At 46.5% G+C, this 18,001-nt stretch overlaps 1 protein-coding gene and 1 pseudogene across 8 annotated transcripts in view; one reads left to right on the top strand and one right to left on the bottom strand.

The window, feature by feature from the left end:
• Positions 1-18,001, bottom strand: part of JADE2 (jade family PHD finger 2) — a 154,424-nt gene that overhangs the window by 56,040 nt on the left and 80,383 nt on the right. For 7 of the 8 annotated variants that reach the window (XM_037907520.2, XM_037907521.1, XM_007053570.3 and 4 more), the window contains one exon: positions 9,710-9,879. In XM_037907520.2, coding sequence (XP_037763448.1) covers positions 9,710-9,879 — 170 coding nt within the window. Of the gene's footprint in view, positions 1-9,709; positions 9,880-12,594; positions 12,617-18,001 lie in introns of those variants that run through there. The other variant, XM_043521387.1, reaches the window with a different exon arrangement.
• LOC102936254 lies at positions 7,438-8,045 on the top strand (annotated as a pseudogene).

The following is an 18,001-nucleotide window of genomic DNA, read 5'->3' on the forward strand; positions in this document are numbered from 1 at the left end:
TGTTCTCAGTCGCGCACACAGTACCCAGGAATGTTTTTTGTGGGCTGCCGTACAGATATGTTATAAAACAGCCCCAAACTGGCAAGATTTCTCTAAAACAAAAATCCAAACAAACAGAGCCTGAATTATTAATGGAGATAAGCTTTCTCAACTGACTAACAATAACTACCGCAAGCCTGGATTCAGCTGCAGAGTTGAACATCTTTGTGAAACCACATAACATGGGAGCTCTGCATATGGATTACACAGGGGTAAATAGTACATTATGGCCATTAACAGTAGACGACTAGCAGAAGATTCCAGTCAAAGCCTTTGTACATTAACAATCCCTTATGGCAGCAGGATGGTGGGAAGGCAATTAAAAGGGGAAAGTCAGTCTGTCATTTAAAGGAAATGGAACCCACTACAAAAAGGACAGGGCTCCACACATCCCACTGGGAGCGGCGTACGTGAAACTTACTGCATTGTGGGGACAGAAAGCCCCTTGGTATCTTCATCCTACAGATGCGGAAGAATCCCACTCCCAAATGGTATAAGCAAAGTAAAAATGAGGTCTTGATATTGCTGTAGTGTAAATCAGGATTAAGACCAGAGAAGTCAATGGAGTTATGCCAGTGTAGAACCCGGGTAAGTGAGGTCTGAAAAAGACTCAGGAGACAGCCAATGACAGAAGCACTGGGATGTGGTTAGTGAAGGGAACTGTATGTCAGGAGACCAGAGTTTTATTTCTGATTCCACCACTATCCCAGAGTGTAACCCCTACCCCCTATAAAGGGGGATAATAAACCATGGCTATTTCACAGGGCTGTCCCGAGACCCGTTGGGGTTGATTCTCCACTCCCTCACACCAGTGTAAATCAGGAGTAGCTCCACTGAAGTCAATGGAATTACTCTAGTGTAAAACTTGTGTGAGTGGAGACTCAGACCTAAGGTTTCTGAAAGGCTGTGAGATCCTCAGATGAAAGGCCTGATGTGAATGAGAATTAACCACTGGCCTGCTGGCTGCTGTTGCACCCTCTCTGAGACAATGGTGTTCCCTGGGACAATGGCATGTTAATGAGATATAGCACACACAGCTAACACCTCACAAGCTGTGACTCTTACATAGAGCAGTGACTTAGCGGTCTAATCATCAAGAATATAACCCTTAAACTCCCTAGAGCCACAACTTCAAACCCTGTAAAACATCAAGTCAGTTTTCTTCCTTCTGAGGTAGCTAACTTGACTTCCATACTGTTTAGGGTTCAGAAAGAGAGCAATATAGCTATATCTTAGTTAGGAGTGTAAGACTGGCTACAGTATATTCCTTTCTGGATCTACAAGAATCAGATTTAGATCCAAAAAGAGACAATAGTATCACTTAAAAATACTGATGATTAAAATCATATCTAGTGAAGCATAAAAATGAGGTAGCAGGCTCACTACCCAGTGAAGCAGTGAAAGCTCAGTGAATAGACTCTGACCGATCAACTGTTTTGTTTCATGCCCCCACTTTGAATGCATATCTGGGAACCTTTCTCCAAAGCCTTATGCTCCGTTCCATCTGCCGTGCAATGGTTCTATTTCCAAGGGAAAAGGTGTTTGCCTAATGTGAGGAAGTTATTGGTCGTGCCTCTAATCAGCTGTTACCGTTAGTACAAGTGCCGTGATCAGGGGACTCAGACCACTTGTAGGCAGAGCTGTGGCTCAGTAAACGCCCGCTCAATTTAATCTCTGCAGCCCCTCCCAAAGGGATAACTAATGCACCAACTCCACCGACCTCAGTTTATTCCAGCAATGTTCACTTAAGATGGACTTCACCTCCATTGACTTGAGATGTTCTAATCATCACAGAGACATATCTTACACATACTACGATGAACTTCTACCCCATCCCCGCTACACCAGGAGTAAATCTGACCCAGGTGCTTCTTGCTATCCCTATAAAACAACACCTCAAGTGCCCACTGTAGAGCCCTGAGTGTATAAAGCCCACAGTGAATTTATATAAGCAGCATATACTATATGGATTAAATCGAGGAATACTTAAAAATGTTCATTCTGCCTTCAGCAAGACTGATTCGGGCATCAACATTTTTAGCAATTTCTCTGGGATTTTGTGTGTGTGAAGTGCCTATCACGGCAAAGGGACTTTTCAGTCTGAGGCTTTGAAGTCTCTCTAGCCACAATCCTACAATAGCTTTGAATTTAATGGAGATCACAATGTGCGGCGTGAAATCTTAATAAAAAACCAAAGACTTACGGCATGGCTTCTTCCTAAAAGGAAAGGTCTTGTGCTGTCTATAATGTCCTATACTTATAAATCTGGTCAGTGTCTGATCCAAATTACTTTAGATCCACTTTCTTTATTATCTCACATTGCAGCAGCAACAAATCATTGTGCGGGCACGCTTAAATGTTGAGCTCATCTTTATAAGCTAGGAGCTCTTTTACCAGTATATTTTTACAGGATACAGTAGCTGGTTACTGGAATGTGCTCATGACAAAGGAAGGTTTTTTTAACTGACTTAAAGCTTTTTATGTGATCAATTACTAAACTTTACATTTACTCTGATAATCTTTTGTTTCTCAGGAAAGCTGCTTACTTGTCTCAGAAAGTGCCCAGGTAACTATTGTGACGGGGCAAGGCCAGATGGCTATGGAAAAGTAGTGGGAGATAGATATATTAGCTCCAGGCTAAACAAATCCCTAGTACCAGGATAAGTGAAATGGCAGCTGCTCCAGGTCAATTAAGACACCTGGGGCCAATTAAGAACTTTCCAGAAGGCAGGGAGAAGGCTAGGTTGATTGGGACTCCTGAAGCCAATCAGGGGCGGGCTGAAACTAGTTAAAAGCCCCCCAGTTAGTCAGGTGGGGGTGCATGTCAGGAGCTGTGGGAGGAAGTTGCGCTGTTGGAGAGGCTGAGTAGTGCACACCGTATCAGGCACAAGGAAGGAGGCCCTGAGGTAAGGCTGAAGTGGAGCTTGAGGAAGTGAGGGCTGCTGTGGGGGAAGTAGCCCAGGGAATTGTACATGTCATGTTTCTAAAAGGTCAGCTACCATAGCTGACACTATTAGCGTCCCTGGGCTGGAGCCCGGAGTAGAGGGTGGGCCCGGGCTCCCCCCCAACCTTTGCCCCCTGATTAACCACTGAGACTGGGAGACAACAGAGACTGTGCAAAGGAAGGATAACTTCTCCTCACCTCTCTCGCTGGCTTCTGATGAAAATGGCTCAGTAGACTGTGACCCTTGTCTCTAGAGAGAGAAGGGTTACATGGAGGGTCACAATGAGCCTCTGAGGCTAGTGAAATCCGCCAGGAAACGCGGGACCCACGGAGGCAAGGACAGAGCTTTGTCACAACTGGTGTCAGGAGTGGGACTTTGTTCACAGCGTGGAGGAAGAAAGAGGTTTAAAAAAAAAAGTGTGCACTGGGGTTTTGAATTTTTTTTTTTTGGTTTGTTTGTTTGCTTTGCACCACAGTGGAGGAGGTGGTCAGAGCTCTGGTACAAGCCACGGCAGCCCAGTAGGAGGCCACCCGGGTTCAGGCAATGGCATAACAGGAGTTTATGCGGCTACAGCAGGAAACCAATCAATTACTGATGAGCCAGGCGACCCAAGATTGTGCCCTCTTGAGAGAGGTGGTGGACCAGCTGAAGATCCTCACCACCCAGGCCCGGGGGTCCGACAGGACGCGAACCCTGAGGGCCACTGGTTGTCTGCCAAAGATGACGTCAGGAGATGACGTAGAGGCATATCTCCTCTCATTTGAAAGGACAGCTCAGCGTGAGGCGTGGCCCCAGGAGCAGTGGGCCAGCATTCTTGCCCCTTTTTTGTGTGGAGACGCCCAGAAGGCCTACTTTGACTTGCCTGCCACGGATGCCACTGACTATACCCGTCTGAAGGCAGAGATCCTAGTACGATCAGGGGTAACGGTAGCGGTAAGGGCCCAGAGGTTCCATGAGTGGAAATACCAGGAGAACAAACCCCCGAGGTCCCAACTATTCGACCTCATACAACTCGCGCGCAAGTGGTTACAGCCCGAGGTGTGCAGGCCAGAGGAGATTTTGGAGACCCTGGTCATAGACCATTACATGCCGGGACTGCCGCCAGATCTCTGCAAATGGGTAGGCCAGAACGATCCGTCCACGTACGATGAGATGATCAAACTGGTAGAAAGACGGATGACAGCCAGGGAACTGACCCGACTACCCAAGGAAGGCCCCTTTCAAAGCAAGCACCCGACCCCAACCCTGGAAGGTTGGGCAACCAAACCCCCGGGGAGTCCTAGATGGAAGAAGGGGGGGCCAAAAACCAGCGGGGACCCCAGAAGGAAGGGATTGGCCTGAGTGGGGGGAACCCCGGGACTGAACCCCGGGACTAAACCCCTAACCCCCGGGATACAGGAATGATTAAAAGCAATTATAGATGTTATGCATGTGGGGACACATAGCAGCACAGTGTCCCAGCACCGAGGAGCCTATGCAATGTAACTTGGGGGATTGGGAGGTCCCATGCTCCCTTATCCACCTCGCGGGGGTCGCATTAGCCCTGCATAATTACACCAGGCCAGTGAGGATAAATGGCGTAGAGACTACCGCGCTGGTGGACTCTGGGAGTGCCATCACCCTCATATTGGGTAAGCTGGTAAAAAGTAGTCAGCTGCTACAAGCCAAATGCATAGCAGTGATATGCATGCATGGGGCCGTGAGCCATTATCCCACCATCCCAGTGGAGACAGAGATTCAGGGAAACCCCACTAAGGTGACCGTGGGCGTAGTTCCTAAACTCCCATATCCTGTAGTCATTGGGAGGGACTATCCGGGTTTGATAATTTACTCCCCCCGGAGAGGCTGGAGGGAGGTGGGGATCCTGAGGACAGCGACTCGTCACCGGGGGAATGTCAACCCCCGATGTTCACTGAAATTTCTCAGGATCTATTCTCAGCCCCCCGAAAGACCCGGAAGACAAAAAAAGAGAGGAAGGCCGCGAAGGCCTTGGGAACCCGGATCCTGACCCAGGGCCAGAAGACCTCCCTAGTAGGCAGATGGACGCGAGCAGACAACAGAGAAACTTCCACCACAGAAGGTGAGCCAGAAGCTGCCCCCAGCCCTGACGGCGGCGAGGCATTGGAAGAAGCAGAAGCTGGCCCCTGGGAGCTTGGGCAGGTTAGTCCTGGGAGAGAGACTTTTGGGCGGGACCAGGCGGAGGACCCCAGATATGACAATGCCAGGAAAGAAGTGGCCGAGATCGATGGGATACCCGTGGATGGGATGGTCTGGGGTCCCGGACCTTACTTTATAGTGAAGAAAGATCTCCTGTACCGCGTGGTGCAAACGCAGGAGCAAGAGATACAACAACTTCTGGTGCCACGAAAACATCAAAAAGCCATATTGAGTCTCGCCCACAGTCACCTGTTTGGAGGACACCTAGGGGTAGAGAAAACCCAGGCACGGATCCTGCGGAGGTTGTTCCGGCCAGGAGTACATGAAGATGTCCGGCAATACTGCACTTCTTGTCCGGAGTGTCACTACATAGCCCTCGCCCGCACTTGCGGGCTCCTTTGATACCTCTTCCAATAATAGAGGTTCCTTTCGAACGGATAGCCATGGATCTTGTAGGGCCCCTAGAGAAGACAGCTCGGGGCCACCAACATGTGCTTGTTGTACTGGACTATGCATCCCGGTACCCAGAAGCTGCTCCCCTGAGCAACACAGCTTCCAAGACAATAGCTAAGGAGCTAATACAGATCTTTGCCCGGGTTGGGCTACCCAAGGAGATACTGACTGATCAAGGGACACCTTTCATGTCCAAGTTGATGAAAGATCTCTGTTCATTGCTCCATGTACAAGCTCTACGGTCTTCTGTATACCACCCGCAAACAGATGGCCTTGTGGAAAGGTTCAATAGGACCCTCAAGGCCATGATCAGGAAAGTGGTGAGCTGGGATGGGAAAGATTGGGATACCCTATTGCCTTACCTCATGTTCGCCATCCGGGAGGTTCCATAAGCCTCCACGGGTTTCTCTCCATTCGAACTACTATATGGGCGCCACCCTTGGGGCATATTGGATATAGCCAGAGAAGCCTGGGAAGAGGAGCCAAATCCCGGAAGGAACGTAGTTGAGCATGTACTGCAGATGAGAGATCGGATAGCCCGAGTTACGCCCATTGTACGGGAACACTTGGAGAGAGCACAGGTGACCCAATGAACCCATTATAACCACCAAGCGAAGCTTCGATGGTTCCAACCAGGGGATCGGGTGATGGTACTGGTGCCCACAGCAGAAAGTAAACTGTTGGCCCAGTGGCAGGGACCCTACGAAATAATCAAAGCCGTGGGAGAGGTGAACTATAAGGTGCGGCAGCCAGGGCCGCCGGCAATCGGAGCAAATTTACCACATCAATCTTCTAAAACCTTGGCACGATCGAAAGGCATGCTTAGTCATGCAGAGACCCTGCCCCAGGAGGATAACTTACACGAGCAAGTGAGGATATCATCCAACTTGACGCTGATCCAAAAGATCGAGGCAGCTGACATGATTAATCGCAACCGAGATGTGTTCTCTACAAAACCAGGGTGGACGACTGAGACCTATCACCATATCCGCACGATCCCCGGAGCTAAGGTAACACTGAGACCCTACCGAATCCCAGCAGCCAAAAGAGAAGAAATCAAGGCCAAAGTAAAGAAAATGTTAGAATTAGGGGTTATTGAAGAATCTTACAGTCAGTGGTCCAGTCCAATTGTTCTAGTGCCTAAACCTGACAGTACCATGAGATTCTGTAATGACTTTCGCCAACTGAATGAAATATCCCAGTTTGATGCATACCCCATACCACGCATCGACAAACCGGTTGACCGACTGGGTAGTGCCCGATTCTTGATTACCCTGGATCTGACAAAAGGGTACTGGCAGATTCCTCTGACCAAAGAAGCTAAAGAAAAGACAGCATTCTCCACCCTGGATGGGCTATTCCAGTACACCGTCCTCCCTTTTGGGCTACATGGGGCCCCAGCCACATTCCAGCGCCTCATGGATAAGTCCCCTTTCCTCCCCAAGCTGTGAAACCAGTGTTCTCATCTCAGTCTTGCAAGTTAACAATTAATGTGGCAGCTGAAAATCCTTTAAGACAATGGATTTGTAACCTCATGCTTTACAGAAATAATAAAAAGAAAAGGAGTACTTGTGGCACCTTAGAGACTAACACATTTATTTGAGCATAAAGCATAACATAAATTTGTTAGTCTCTAAGTGCCACAAGTACTCCTTTTCTTTTTGCGGATACAGGCTAAAAATGTCTGCTACTCTGAAACCAGTCATTATGCAAAAAATAATAAAGTGAGTCAGATTTAATTCAACCAAACTGATCCTTGGAGCAGCCAAATCTCTGGCCTTTGACCTTCTATGAGCCCTTGAAACACTTACAAGGAAGAATCAGAAGTGGAATACAACTGAGAGAGAAAGGCCATGTTCAGTTCTACCGTAACGATTGTGAAGCCCAATGGTGAAAGCCAGATGAATTCGAGTCTGGTATTTCCCAGGCTCTCCTGGAGTTGGAGATGAACTCTGATTTAAAAGCTCAGCTGAGAGACTTGAACATCACGGCAGCTAAGGAAATTGAAGTAGGGGGTGGTAAAAATGCAATCATAATCTTTGTACTAGTTCCTCAGCTGAAATCTTTCCAGAAGATCCAGGTCCGATTAGTTTGTGAGCTGGAGAAAAAATTCAGCGGCAAGCATGTAGTGTTCATTGCTCAGAGAAGGATTTTGCCCAAACCAACAAGGAAAAGCCATACAAAAAACAAGCAAAAGCGTCCCAGGAGCCGTACAGTTACTGCAGTGCATGATGCCATTCTCGAAGATCTGGTTTTCCCTAGTGAAAACCACGTGAGATTCCGCGTGAAACTAGACGGCAACAGACTCATCAAGGTCCATTTGGACAAAGCACAACAGAATAATGTTGAACATAAGGTGGAAACATTTTCTGGTGTCTACAAGAAGCTCACTGGCAAAGATGTTGTTTTTGAGTTCCCAGAATTCCAGCTGTAAAGTGCAAGAACGACTGACTGAATAAACAGTTTAATTGTTAAAAAAAACAAAACCAAAAAAAAACAAACCCTATTTCATTGGCAGCAAGCAGTACTTTGCACAGCAACCAAGCTCAAAAGAGGATGTAAAGACCGATGACACTAACAATCCATCAGAGTCAGAAAGGATGCAGAGTGTGATTTCTCAGAAACAGAAGCTTCATCTGTGGAGTGATAGGAAGTTTGGTTCCTTTGAAGACAGACAGCAACGTTTCAGACTAGTGCTGATTGGTATGATTCCTATGGCTGTGTTGTTTACTGAGTGCAAAGACCTGGCCAAAATCACTGATGTTTCAAAACCTGTGGCAAAAACAGGGTGTGATACCTATAGGGCTGAAGCTGCTAAGATGGGCTAGGCTGTCTGTGATTCACTACTGAGGCTGCGGGAGAGGCAATGAATGTTTAACATAGTTAACCAGGCTCCAAAAACACCTCTAGAATTCTCTTATATGCATGGTGATAATGATACCAAATCTGGCTAGTAAAACATTAGTCAGTGAAAGGAGAAGAGATTCACTGAAAACAAGAATGCAGAAGATCAGCAAATATATGGGGCCAAATTCCGCGTTAATTTACACTCTGTGTGATTCCACTGCAATAAAGAGGTTCTCACAGGGTACTGATCAATGCAGAATTTAGCTCATGAACTGTACGTTTGAACATGTCTTTCCTAAAAAGCAATGTATGATTCTGTTTATTAAGGTGTTTTATATCACATCTAGTCCCTCCCTTGCAGACCACTGTCTCTGGGAGTAGCACTTTATGTCAGTAAATTCCAACCACTGTTGTGAAAAGCTGAATGTTTATACTTAAATTACTAGTAGTCTGCTACTCTTAGCTTAGTGGTTGTAATCACAACACAGTAACCCTTACTCAGCCAGGGCTGGAAAGTTCCTCCATAGTAACTACAACCCAGTCTCAGTACTAACAAGTTTGCTCACCTCAACATCATAAACACTAATGGGCTAACTCCCAATCCCACTTACTTCTGTTTAACTGAAATGGATTAAAATGTGCAGTGATAAAAAGCTACAGTTATGCTAGCAATACCACGCTGTGCCATGTACAGACAACTGGAAAATGAAAGGCGCCCCATAACCGATATTCCTCAGCTCTCTATATTTTGACAGAAATAATGCCATTGCTTTCCTCTGACTCCATCTGTCAGTTTGGCAAGAAGACAGTTGAGTGGGGCCTTTGTGATTTTGGAGAGAGTCACGGGAAGAGGAGTAGATGTCGGTGTGGTACCTTTCCTTTTCCTCTCCTGGCCACGGGGCACTTCCTGCAGTACTGTGCTTTGGGGAGCAGTATGGAGATGAAGCTAGAGATGGGCATGGAGTTAAAGCGCAGCAGTGGGAGTCTGGATTCTGTTATCTGTTCTGTAAATCAGCCTCCTTGCTCTACTGCAGTGGTTCTCAAACTTTTTATATTGGCAACGCCGGGGGCTGACAGCTCATGACCCCTACGTAACCATCTCGTGACCCTCTGAGGCTAATAAACCACGACCCCCAGTTTGAGAACCCCTGCTCTACTGGGTGAAAGCAGCACTGAAGGCCTCAATCTTTTTTGTTTTCATAATTAATAAGGCATAATACCAACTCAGTGTGCTCCCTGGCAAGCAGAGAAATAACAGCAGCACCTACCCATCTCCCTGAACTCCATGTTCACAAGCTCCAGCCAGCAAGCATCAATCTCATCCAGGTCGTAGCGGCTCATTCCTTGTGAGCATGTCCTGTTGACCTCCGAAATCTCAGAGAGAGACAGACTGCTTGGGGAAACCTGTGGAGGAGACTGCTCTAGCAGGGGCGTAATCCTAGGAGAAGAAAAGGAGAGCATAAGAAAGAGCTGCAGTAGGTAAAGAATTTATCATTAGAAACCTGACCACAAACTATTTATCACTAATGCCCTGATCCTGCCATCACTTATGAACGTGCTTAACTTTAATCATTCCCATCACAAGCAGTCCCATCAAAGTCAACGGGCTACTGACATGCTTAAAGGTAAGCTTGGTCATAAGTGTTGGCAAGATCGAGGCTCTTACGCACACGCCTAAATTTTCAAAACTGACTAGTGATTTTGGGTGCTTCAGATTTGGAGGCCTGACTTGAGCCATGCAGAAGGCATGATGCTTAGACAGCGCTGAGCCACCACCCTATGAAAATCTGGTATCTGAAGTTGGGCCCTCAAAATTGAGGCCCTCCAAATCACAAGTCGCTTATGAAATCTCCATGATTTTTCGGACACTAACAAAATACATTTGAAAAGATGAAGATCCAGCCTACACACAAATGTTGCACCGCTTTAACTACCTCCATCAAGACAGGGTGAACCCCACCTAGCATGGCCACAGTATCCCGGTATAAAAGTCCATATACTGGTACAGCCTATTCCTGCATGAGAAGGGGAGTAAGCTCCACGGGCCGAAGCACTTTTATATTGTTATAACTGCAACCACACTAGGGGTTCCACCAGTGCAACTATTTCAATAAAAAGCACCTAACTGACACAGTTATATTGTGACACAATCTGTGCAGACCAGGCCTAACTTACAGGAGGAAAAATGCTCATATGCTGACACTAGATGTAGGTCTTTGAAAACACCAGGGTGCCTATTCACGTAGCAACAGCTTCACAAATGAGAAGGACAGTGAATGTTCAGCACAGAGGCAAAACCCCGTGTGTTTCACCCCTGACCTCGCAGCAAATCTCAACGTTCAAGTGACCCACATTGCAGACACTCTCGGGACAGAATGCGCCTTCGTGGCGAAAGCTTGTACTGTGTGGGCATCATGGGAAGTGCAATCTCTTTTTCTACCCTTTAATGGACTAATATACAGTGGTATAGGCAGTGGTTTAACACTGCATCAGGAGCCACAGTTGCACTCCACTAAAAGGAACATGTGGCATCCTGGGAGACCTCCTGAGACATGCTGGCTATTTCGACAGGATGCTAAACCTTCTTGGTTATCTATCAACCCATAGGGATCATTGCCATTGTAGGTGTTGTTTTTAATTGATGTAATTGCATAAGCAGTGATTAATGTAGAAGGATGTGTGCCCTGCATCTTTTTAGGTGTGCCCCAGGAGCTGTAACAGCATGAAAAGGGCACAGATTGACTCCCCCTCCATATACCTTGGCATTTCCTCTAACTGAGAAGCAGATGGTAGACAAGACAGCCCAAACAGAGGTAAAGAAACAACAGTGAGCAATTACACATCACTAATTTTCATTTCCTTAAGATAAAAAGGATTAAAGAACCTCCAGGATAACAACTCGGCTGCTTAAAGCGGTGGGTCAAGGAACGTGTTTAAAGAGTCAGATGCTGCTGCTGTAAAAAAATACTTTGCACTGCTTGCAATCCGGGTGGGGTGACTGCCGTCAGATGAGAAAGAGAAGGATGTGCAAGAATAAACAGGACACTGCACCAAAACAACCCATTTGCGCTTATTTGGGGGGGGGGGGAGTGGGGGATGGTTTTAATGTTTTCAAAAGAAAAATAATGTGAAAACAGAAAAATATCCACATTCGACTTTGCTAAGTGTTTAGTTTTCAGGTCCTGGAGAGGCTATGCTTTTCAAAATGTACAGTAAAGCACTATCCACAAGCGTGGTGCTTTGCCTAGTGGTTAGAGCAAGGCACTAGGCTTCAGGAGGTCTGGGCTGCATTTCTGGTTCTGCTGCTAACTTGCTGCATGAGCTTGGGCATGTCTCTTAACCACTCGGTCTTTTGTTTCCCAATCAGTAAATAGGGATAACAATGCTTACTTGCCTCAGGAGGCTGAGGGCATCTGAAATTGATCTATGATTGGAAGGATGGTCTGCTGGTTAAGGCACTGAGTTGGAACTCTTGAAGCAGGGTGCAGATCCCAGCTCTGCCACAGACTCCTTGGGCAAGTCACTTAGGGCTTGTCTAGACAAACATTTAGTTTGAGGAAAGGCGGGGTGTGAATCTATCCTGCACCAGCCTGTCATGAGATAACTGTGCATGCAGACCCTGCTGACGCTCATTAACAATTTGTTAATGCACTCTGATCTAATCCTCTTTGAAACTGTTAGTGTGCGTCAGCAGGGTCCACAGAGACCGTTAGTGCGCGGCAGGCTAGTGCGGGGTAGAGTTATGCCCCAGCTTGCCATAAACTCATTGTTTGTGTAGACAAACCCTTATTCTCTCTGTTTCCCATTTGTAAAATAGGAATAATAATCCTTTCCTTCTCTCACCCTTTGCTTTGTCTATTTATACCTTAAAATGTTTGGGACTGGAGCTCTCTCTTACAATGTGTATATGGAGCACATAGTACAATGGGGACCCAGTCTTGGTTGTGTCCCCTAGGCACCAGCTTAATGCAAGATCAGGCCCAGTGATCTTCTCCAGCAGGTGATGATCCACAGCAGAAGTGGAAAGCATTACCGCGTAAGGTATCTGAACATGAATCCCATGGATTAGCGATAGAGCCCAATGCACACTTCTGGCTGAGACAGCATGAATATTTGTAAATGAGTTTTAAAAATTGTATAAAGATTGAAGTACCTCGAAGCCGAGCCCTACAGTCAGGGGTTTATTTGTTCAGGTCCAGGACCGCACACTGAAAGAATGAAGATAAACTGAGCTTATAGTCAAAGCACAGGTGAAACCATGTGTGTCTGCGGTTTGGGAAATTTTCCATTTAACTTTGGAAAACATATAATGGGTCAAAAGTATCACAGATGTAACCCCATCAAGGTCAATTAACTTCAATGAAGTTACAGAAGGAATGAACTTGGCCCACACTATATACTGGCACCAGAAGTTGCTCTGAATTTGTTTGTGTTTGCTGGGCTACTCAACCCTAGGGAGTGAATTTGAGCTTGGGGGATACACACGAGGAGTTTGGAATTTAGCGAAGAGTTTTCCAAACTCCCTCTAGATTGCGGTAACCACTGAAAGTGCCCAAAGATCCCACGTTTTAGCCAGAAACTAGGCAGAGAGGTTTAGGCCCAGATCAGTAACATCATTAAGTAAATCCCCTCTGAGTATTTGGCTTTGTGGCCATCAGGCTTTCTGAAACTGAGGCAGGATTCCAGCTACAGCATGCAAGCCAGCTGTGCGGTGGACTCACCTGGATGCTTAGAATGCTGCTCCTTAAGCATTCACAGCAACCACTGAAAATGCTGCCGTCATCTGGGAACTTTCCTTTTCTCGACAGCACTTTCCTTTCCAAGAAAGCCTGCCAACGGAGGACTGGGGTCCTGCCTTCTTGTGCCCGCTATGCTTTCAGGAGTCCATTTCAGTGAATGCCTTATTGTGCCATTATGATCCCTAAATCCTGGCCTTAGAATGTAGAAAACTGTTAAATAGGCATCTTACCAAACAACAACAGTTTGCAGCTCTGTAGAGCCTTTCATCTAGGGAACCCCAAGTGTTTTACAACCATGGATGAACAGAGCCTCACAATATCCCCAGTTTACAGATCATGGAACAGACTGATCGGTCCAAACTTGTCCATACAATGAGACAGTGGAAGACCTGTGAATAGAACCCAGGAGTCCTGGGTTCCCAATGCCTGCTTTAACCTCTAGACCACACTACTCTAAATTTATTCTACCTTCCCTCTCCCTTTTTAATGATGCCCCCAATCACCTAGTTCTGCACAGGAAAGCTGCCCACCCTGTGATGCCATTACTCGCCCGACATATCCTTGCACACAGCTATGTCCAGGAAGGACTTAACAGCCATTCCAGACATTCCTTTTCTCCCAGAAATCACTCTCCCTCACTTTAGTCTGAACAGAAAGTATTGTGCAGAGCCCAAACTTGCAATGTTTTTATTTGCAAGTTTGATCATGAAATGATTTGAATTAGCACAAATGTGCAGGGGACGAGACTCAGGTTAGAGGTCTCCTTATTCGTCCAGCCCAGCTCGGGCAGGTCTGCATTACACTGGAAGCTACGAGGAACGCTACCAAGTCTGATGCTGCCTCTGGCACAAGAAAAACCACACAGTGCACTGAGCTGTGTTAGGCTATCTGCAACAAGGCTTCTCCTTAACTCTAAAAGGGGGGTGACCCCCTCAGTCTTTCATTTATTTTTACTGCTCCCTTAAGGGAATCCCTTAGCCCTAAAAAAAACAACGAGGAGTCAGCCCTAGGCAATATGACAATGATACAAGAGAGAGCAGCTGTCAGTTCTTCGGGACACTGTCAATCACTGAATGCGTTTTCCCCACACAGCATGAGAGAGTTTGCTGGCTTACCTCCCTCTGCCACTCTGTCCTACAGCCTTAAGAGCCGCCTCTACCTCCTGCACCTCAGAAGCTTCCACACTCAATAGATGTAAGCACGGAGCTGCTGAATTTGTTTTACAAAGCCGCTCAGTGGTCTGAACACAAGCCCAGGAGCCAGGAACTCCTGAGTTCCAAGCCTGGCTCTCCTACTTGCTGTCTCTGTGGCCTCAGCCACTTTCCGCCTAAGTTTCCCCTTCTGCTAAACTGGCTTCATAATATTACCAACTTCAGGAGTAATAAACAGGCCATCACATTCAATGTTTAATGGCATATTTTATTCTTTTTTAAAAATAGATGACTGTTATCAATAAGAATTCATCTGTTCTTCACACACTCCATTCTTGCCTCTTTTACCCTGCATTCAGCAGAATCCCAGATTTCAAGAGAGCCATAACCAATACGAAAGCTTTGGGCCGAGGTCTCTGTGGGAACAACCTATCTTTCGAGGAATTAAATACTTTCCTCTCTCACCATGAAGGATTAAGCCATTTTTTCTCTTCATGTGGCACTTTTATTTCTTCCTGTCTTGCGAGCATTACTACACATCTGTTGGCAGCAACCTCCCACATGTTTTGATTCCGAAGTCAAACAAATAACCCTACCTCCGGCTAAATCTGTCTGCATCCATCTCCTCACATTGGTCCCTGTGATATCAGAGGGCTTTTTCCCCCTCAGAGCTCACTGAAGGGGATCACTGAGAATAATCACGTGGACAAAGTGCCACTTCAGGAAAGAAATAGCCAGCCTAGATTTTTATATCACTGCTCTGTACAGAGCTGGGAAATCTAATGTGAAAAAGCACAAGTGAAAAGTAGGGTACTCCAGCCTCTGCTGAGACGCGGTAAGCCAAGCTATGACAGCTATTACAGTCATTTACTTTAAGGGCTATCAGATGGGGACGAGAAGCCAATGAAACTCTTGTTATTCTTAGACTGTGAAGCTAGAAGCAGAAGAATGTGGTTGTGAAGGATAGTGCTGCTTTTTCAAGGAGCTCAGGAATCCTGTCTCTCTCTGAGTGAGGTACTGTTTCCATAATAATGAGTCAATGCTGATCTACCCCAGCCAGAACGGAGAGACGCTGTGCCTAGGTAGGTTAGCAGCTTACACAGATGGACAGGCAGACTCAGGGCTTTAAGCCTGATAGGGCTCTCTGCACATTCCCAATCACACACACACTACCCCACTGGCCACAGTACCAAAAGGCCAGGGAAGTGGGCAGGCGGGCGGACAGGGGGTGGGGGGTAATCAAAGGAGGTGACGGGGCCATACCTATCTTATTATGTATAGGGGGGTCCTCTGCAAAAACAAGACCATTCCTTAGTTTTGTGCCATGATAATTTGTGATCACATGCTCCCCCCGCCGGTGCTCAGTAAGGAGTGTGTGCTGTTCAACAACTGCCCTGGCAAGTCGCATAAGTGCACCCCAGGGATCCAATACTCTCTAGCAGAAGGCACTGAACTGACAAGCCTTTTCTGGAGGTTTGCCATGCAGCAATATTTGATCAACTGTAATTGTGGGTGAGCAATCTGAGTTCAAACTGGATGATATTAAAATCCCCAATTAGGAAATACTGACAGCCAGATACCAATCTCTTTTACACTGAGTGACCCCTTTCACCCTGCAATACAGCAGATCAGGATCTGCCTGCAAGTCCTCGTTCTACATTTTGAAGCTGTTCATCCCTTGGGGAGAATTAAAGGATGGAGCTCTTTTTTCACCCTCTGAATGAATGTGAGGTTAATGCTTTGTCTTAGGTGAGATGAGTTTGGAAACATCAGCTCAGCCACCAGACACTGAGCTCCCACTTCCCAAACACAGTGTCCCAGAATTGCCCATCACAAGAGGAAGCCTCTTCTCAAATCTATTATCTCCCAGGCCTCAGAGACGTCAAGGTGGGCCCATTCTCTGCCAGTGGAGGAAGGCTATGGGTTCAGTGCTTCCACTCTCTAGACACACTGAGTAGTACCCTACTCCACAAGCAGTCCCACTGAACCGACACAAGCCCTACGTAGGAATGTACAACACTACAGCTATATACTCCTGAGATACCTCAGGATGAACTGTTTCATAATATGATGGGCTACCATGCAGAAACTCACTGGAATTCCTCCTTGCCCACCCTCCCACACAAATGGAGATTGCATTGCGATTCAGAGCCCAGTCTAATTCACAGCAAAGTTAATGGAAAGGCTCCTACAGACTTTGATGGGCCTTGGACTGGATTCGTGAGCATCTGACTGGAACCATAACGGTCAGAAGATGGGCTACATCTTGCATTGATTTAAATCAGCACAGGCCAATTTCCACCAGCAATGCATCCTGCCCTGCATCTCAATACACCTCAGCTACTGCAGTGGAGTTATTCTGGTGTTCCTAGAGTCATAAGATTAAAATCTGAGCCTGAGACTCTTTGAAACTATAGAATCAAGTTCTAAAAGGGTCATTTCACTTCTTCATCCTTCCCAGCTAGATAAACTATGCCCAGCTCTCCCCTAAATACAGCAGAATTCTTTTGACTTCAGTGAAGTTAACTCTTGAGTTACATCAGTGTAAATGAGAAGAAAATCAGGCCGGTTGAGTATTATAGTGTTTACTGGGGGCCAGATTCTGACTGTGGTTGTAACGCCACTAGCATCAGAGAGAGTTACTTCAAATTTACCGCAGTGCAAAAAATATCAGATTTTGCTCCTGGAGAGGACATTAAACTGAGGTCCTGTCTGCTCTGTGTAGATGTTCAAGCTCCCAGAACACCACTTGTAAGAGAAGGGATGTCCTGACCAAATGCGATTACATTGCCGAATAATGTGCTGTGAGCAAGCTGCCTGCTACCCTGATGGCACAGGAATCCTTGTAGATGATACTGCTGAAGGTGGCTGCCCTCCTGTATGTATATAGTGATTGGAGCACTTTGTGGTGCTTTGCAATGAAAGGAGTCACATATCACACTTATGGATTGATTCTGGACACTGTGTAATAAGAACCAGGATGAAGAGAAGCGAAGCAAAGCTGCCTCATCTGCCATTAACTTCCCGGATGGGAAATGAGCAGGCACCCGCTGTCAATTCTCCTGCATTCTTCAGCAACTTTATAGCATCACGTGTCACACTTGCCATGTGCATGACAACCATGTCACACATAGTGACATGCAATCACAGGAAGAGCTAGAACTGAAAAGCAAAACGCGGTGCCAGCTCTGACAGCTCTCTGCAAATTCAGGAGCTGAAGCTTGCAGCAATATTTGCACAGATCACATTTCCTCCCTGAAATATCACATCATGACACAAATGTCAATATACAAACATGCTGCAAGGAAACAAACAAGCACACAGCGACAAACTTTACTGTATTACAGCCTTCAAAAAACATCTGTGGCTGGGATAGTTCTGATCATGCCAAACCTGTGGGCCTGATTCTCCTCTCACTTACAGCTCTGTGAACTGGGAATAGCTTCACAGAAGTCAGGGAGTTACATTTGTGTAAATGAGAGGACAATCAAACCTGCTATCTGTGCTTACAACTGATTTTAAAATAAGGCTGCCAAAGAATTCATCACAGGAGATGCCCACTTCTTAGACATGTTCCCTGCATCGCTGATAAAGGGGGGCACAGCTGCAGGGGTGGGGCTGGTGGAACAAGGGACCAGCATGGCCATCTCCACTCTGTGTGCCAGTTCAC

Source organism: Chelonia mydas, chromosome 8 (genome assembly GCF_015237465.2).
Source record: "Chelonia mydas isolate rCheMyd1 chromosome 8, rCheMyd1.pri.v2, whole genome shotgun sequence".
Classification (NCBI taxonomy): domain Eukaryota; kingdom Metazoa; phylum Chordata; order Testudines; family Cheloniidae; genus Chelonia; species Chelonia mydas.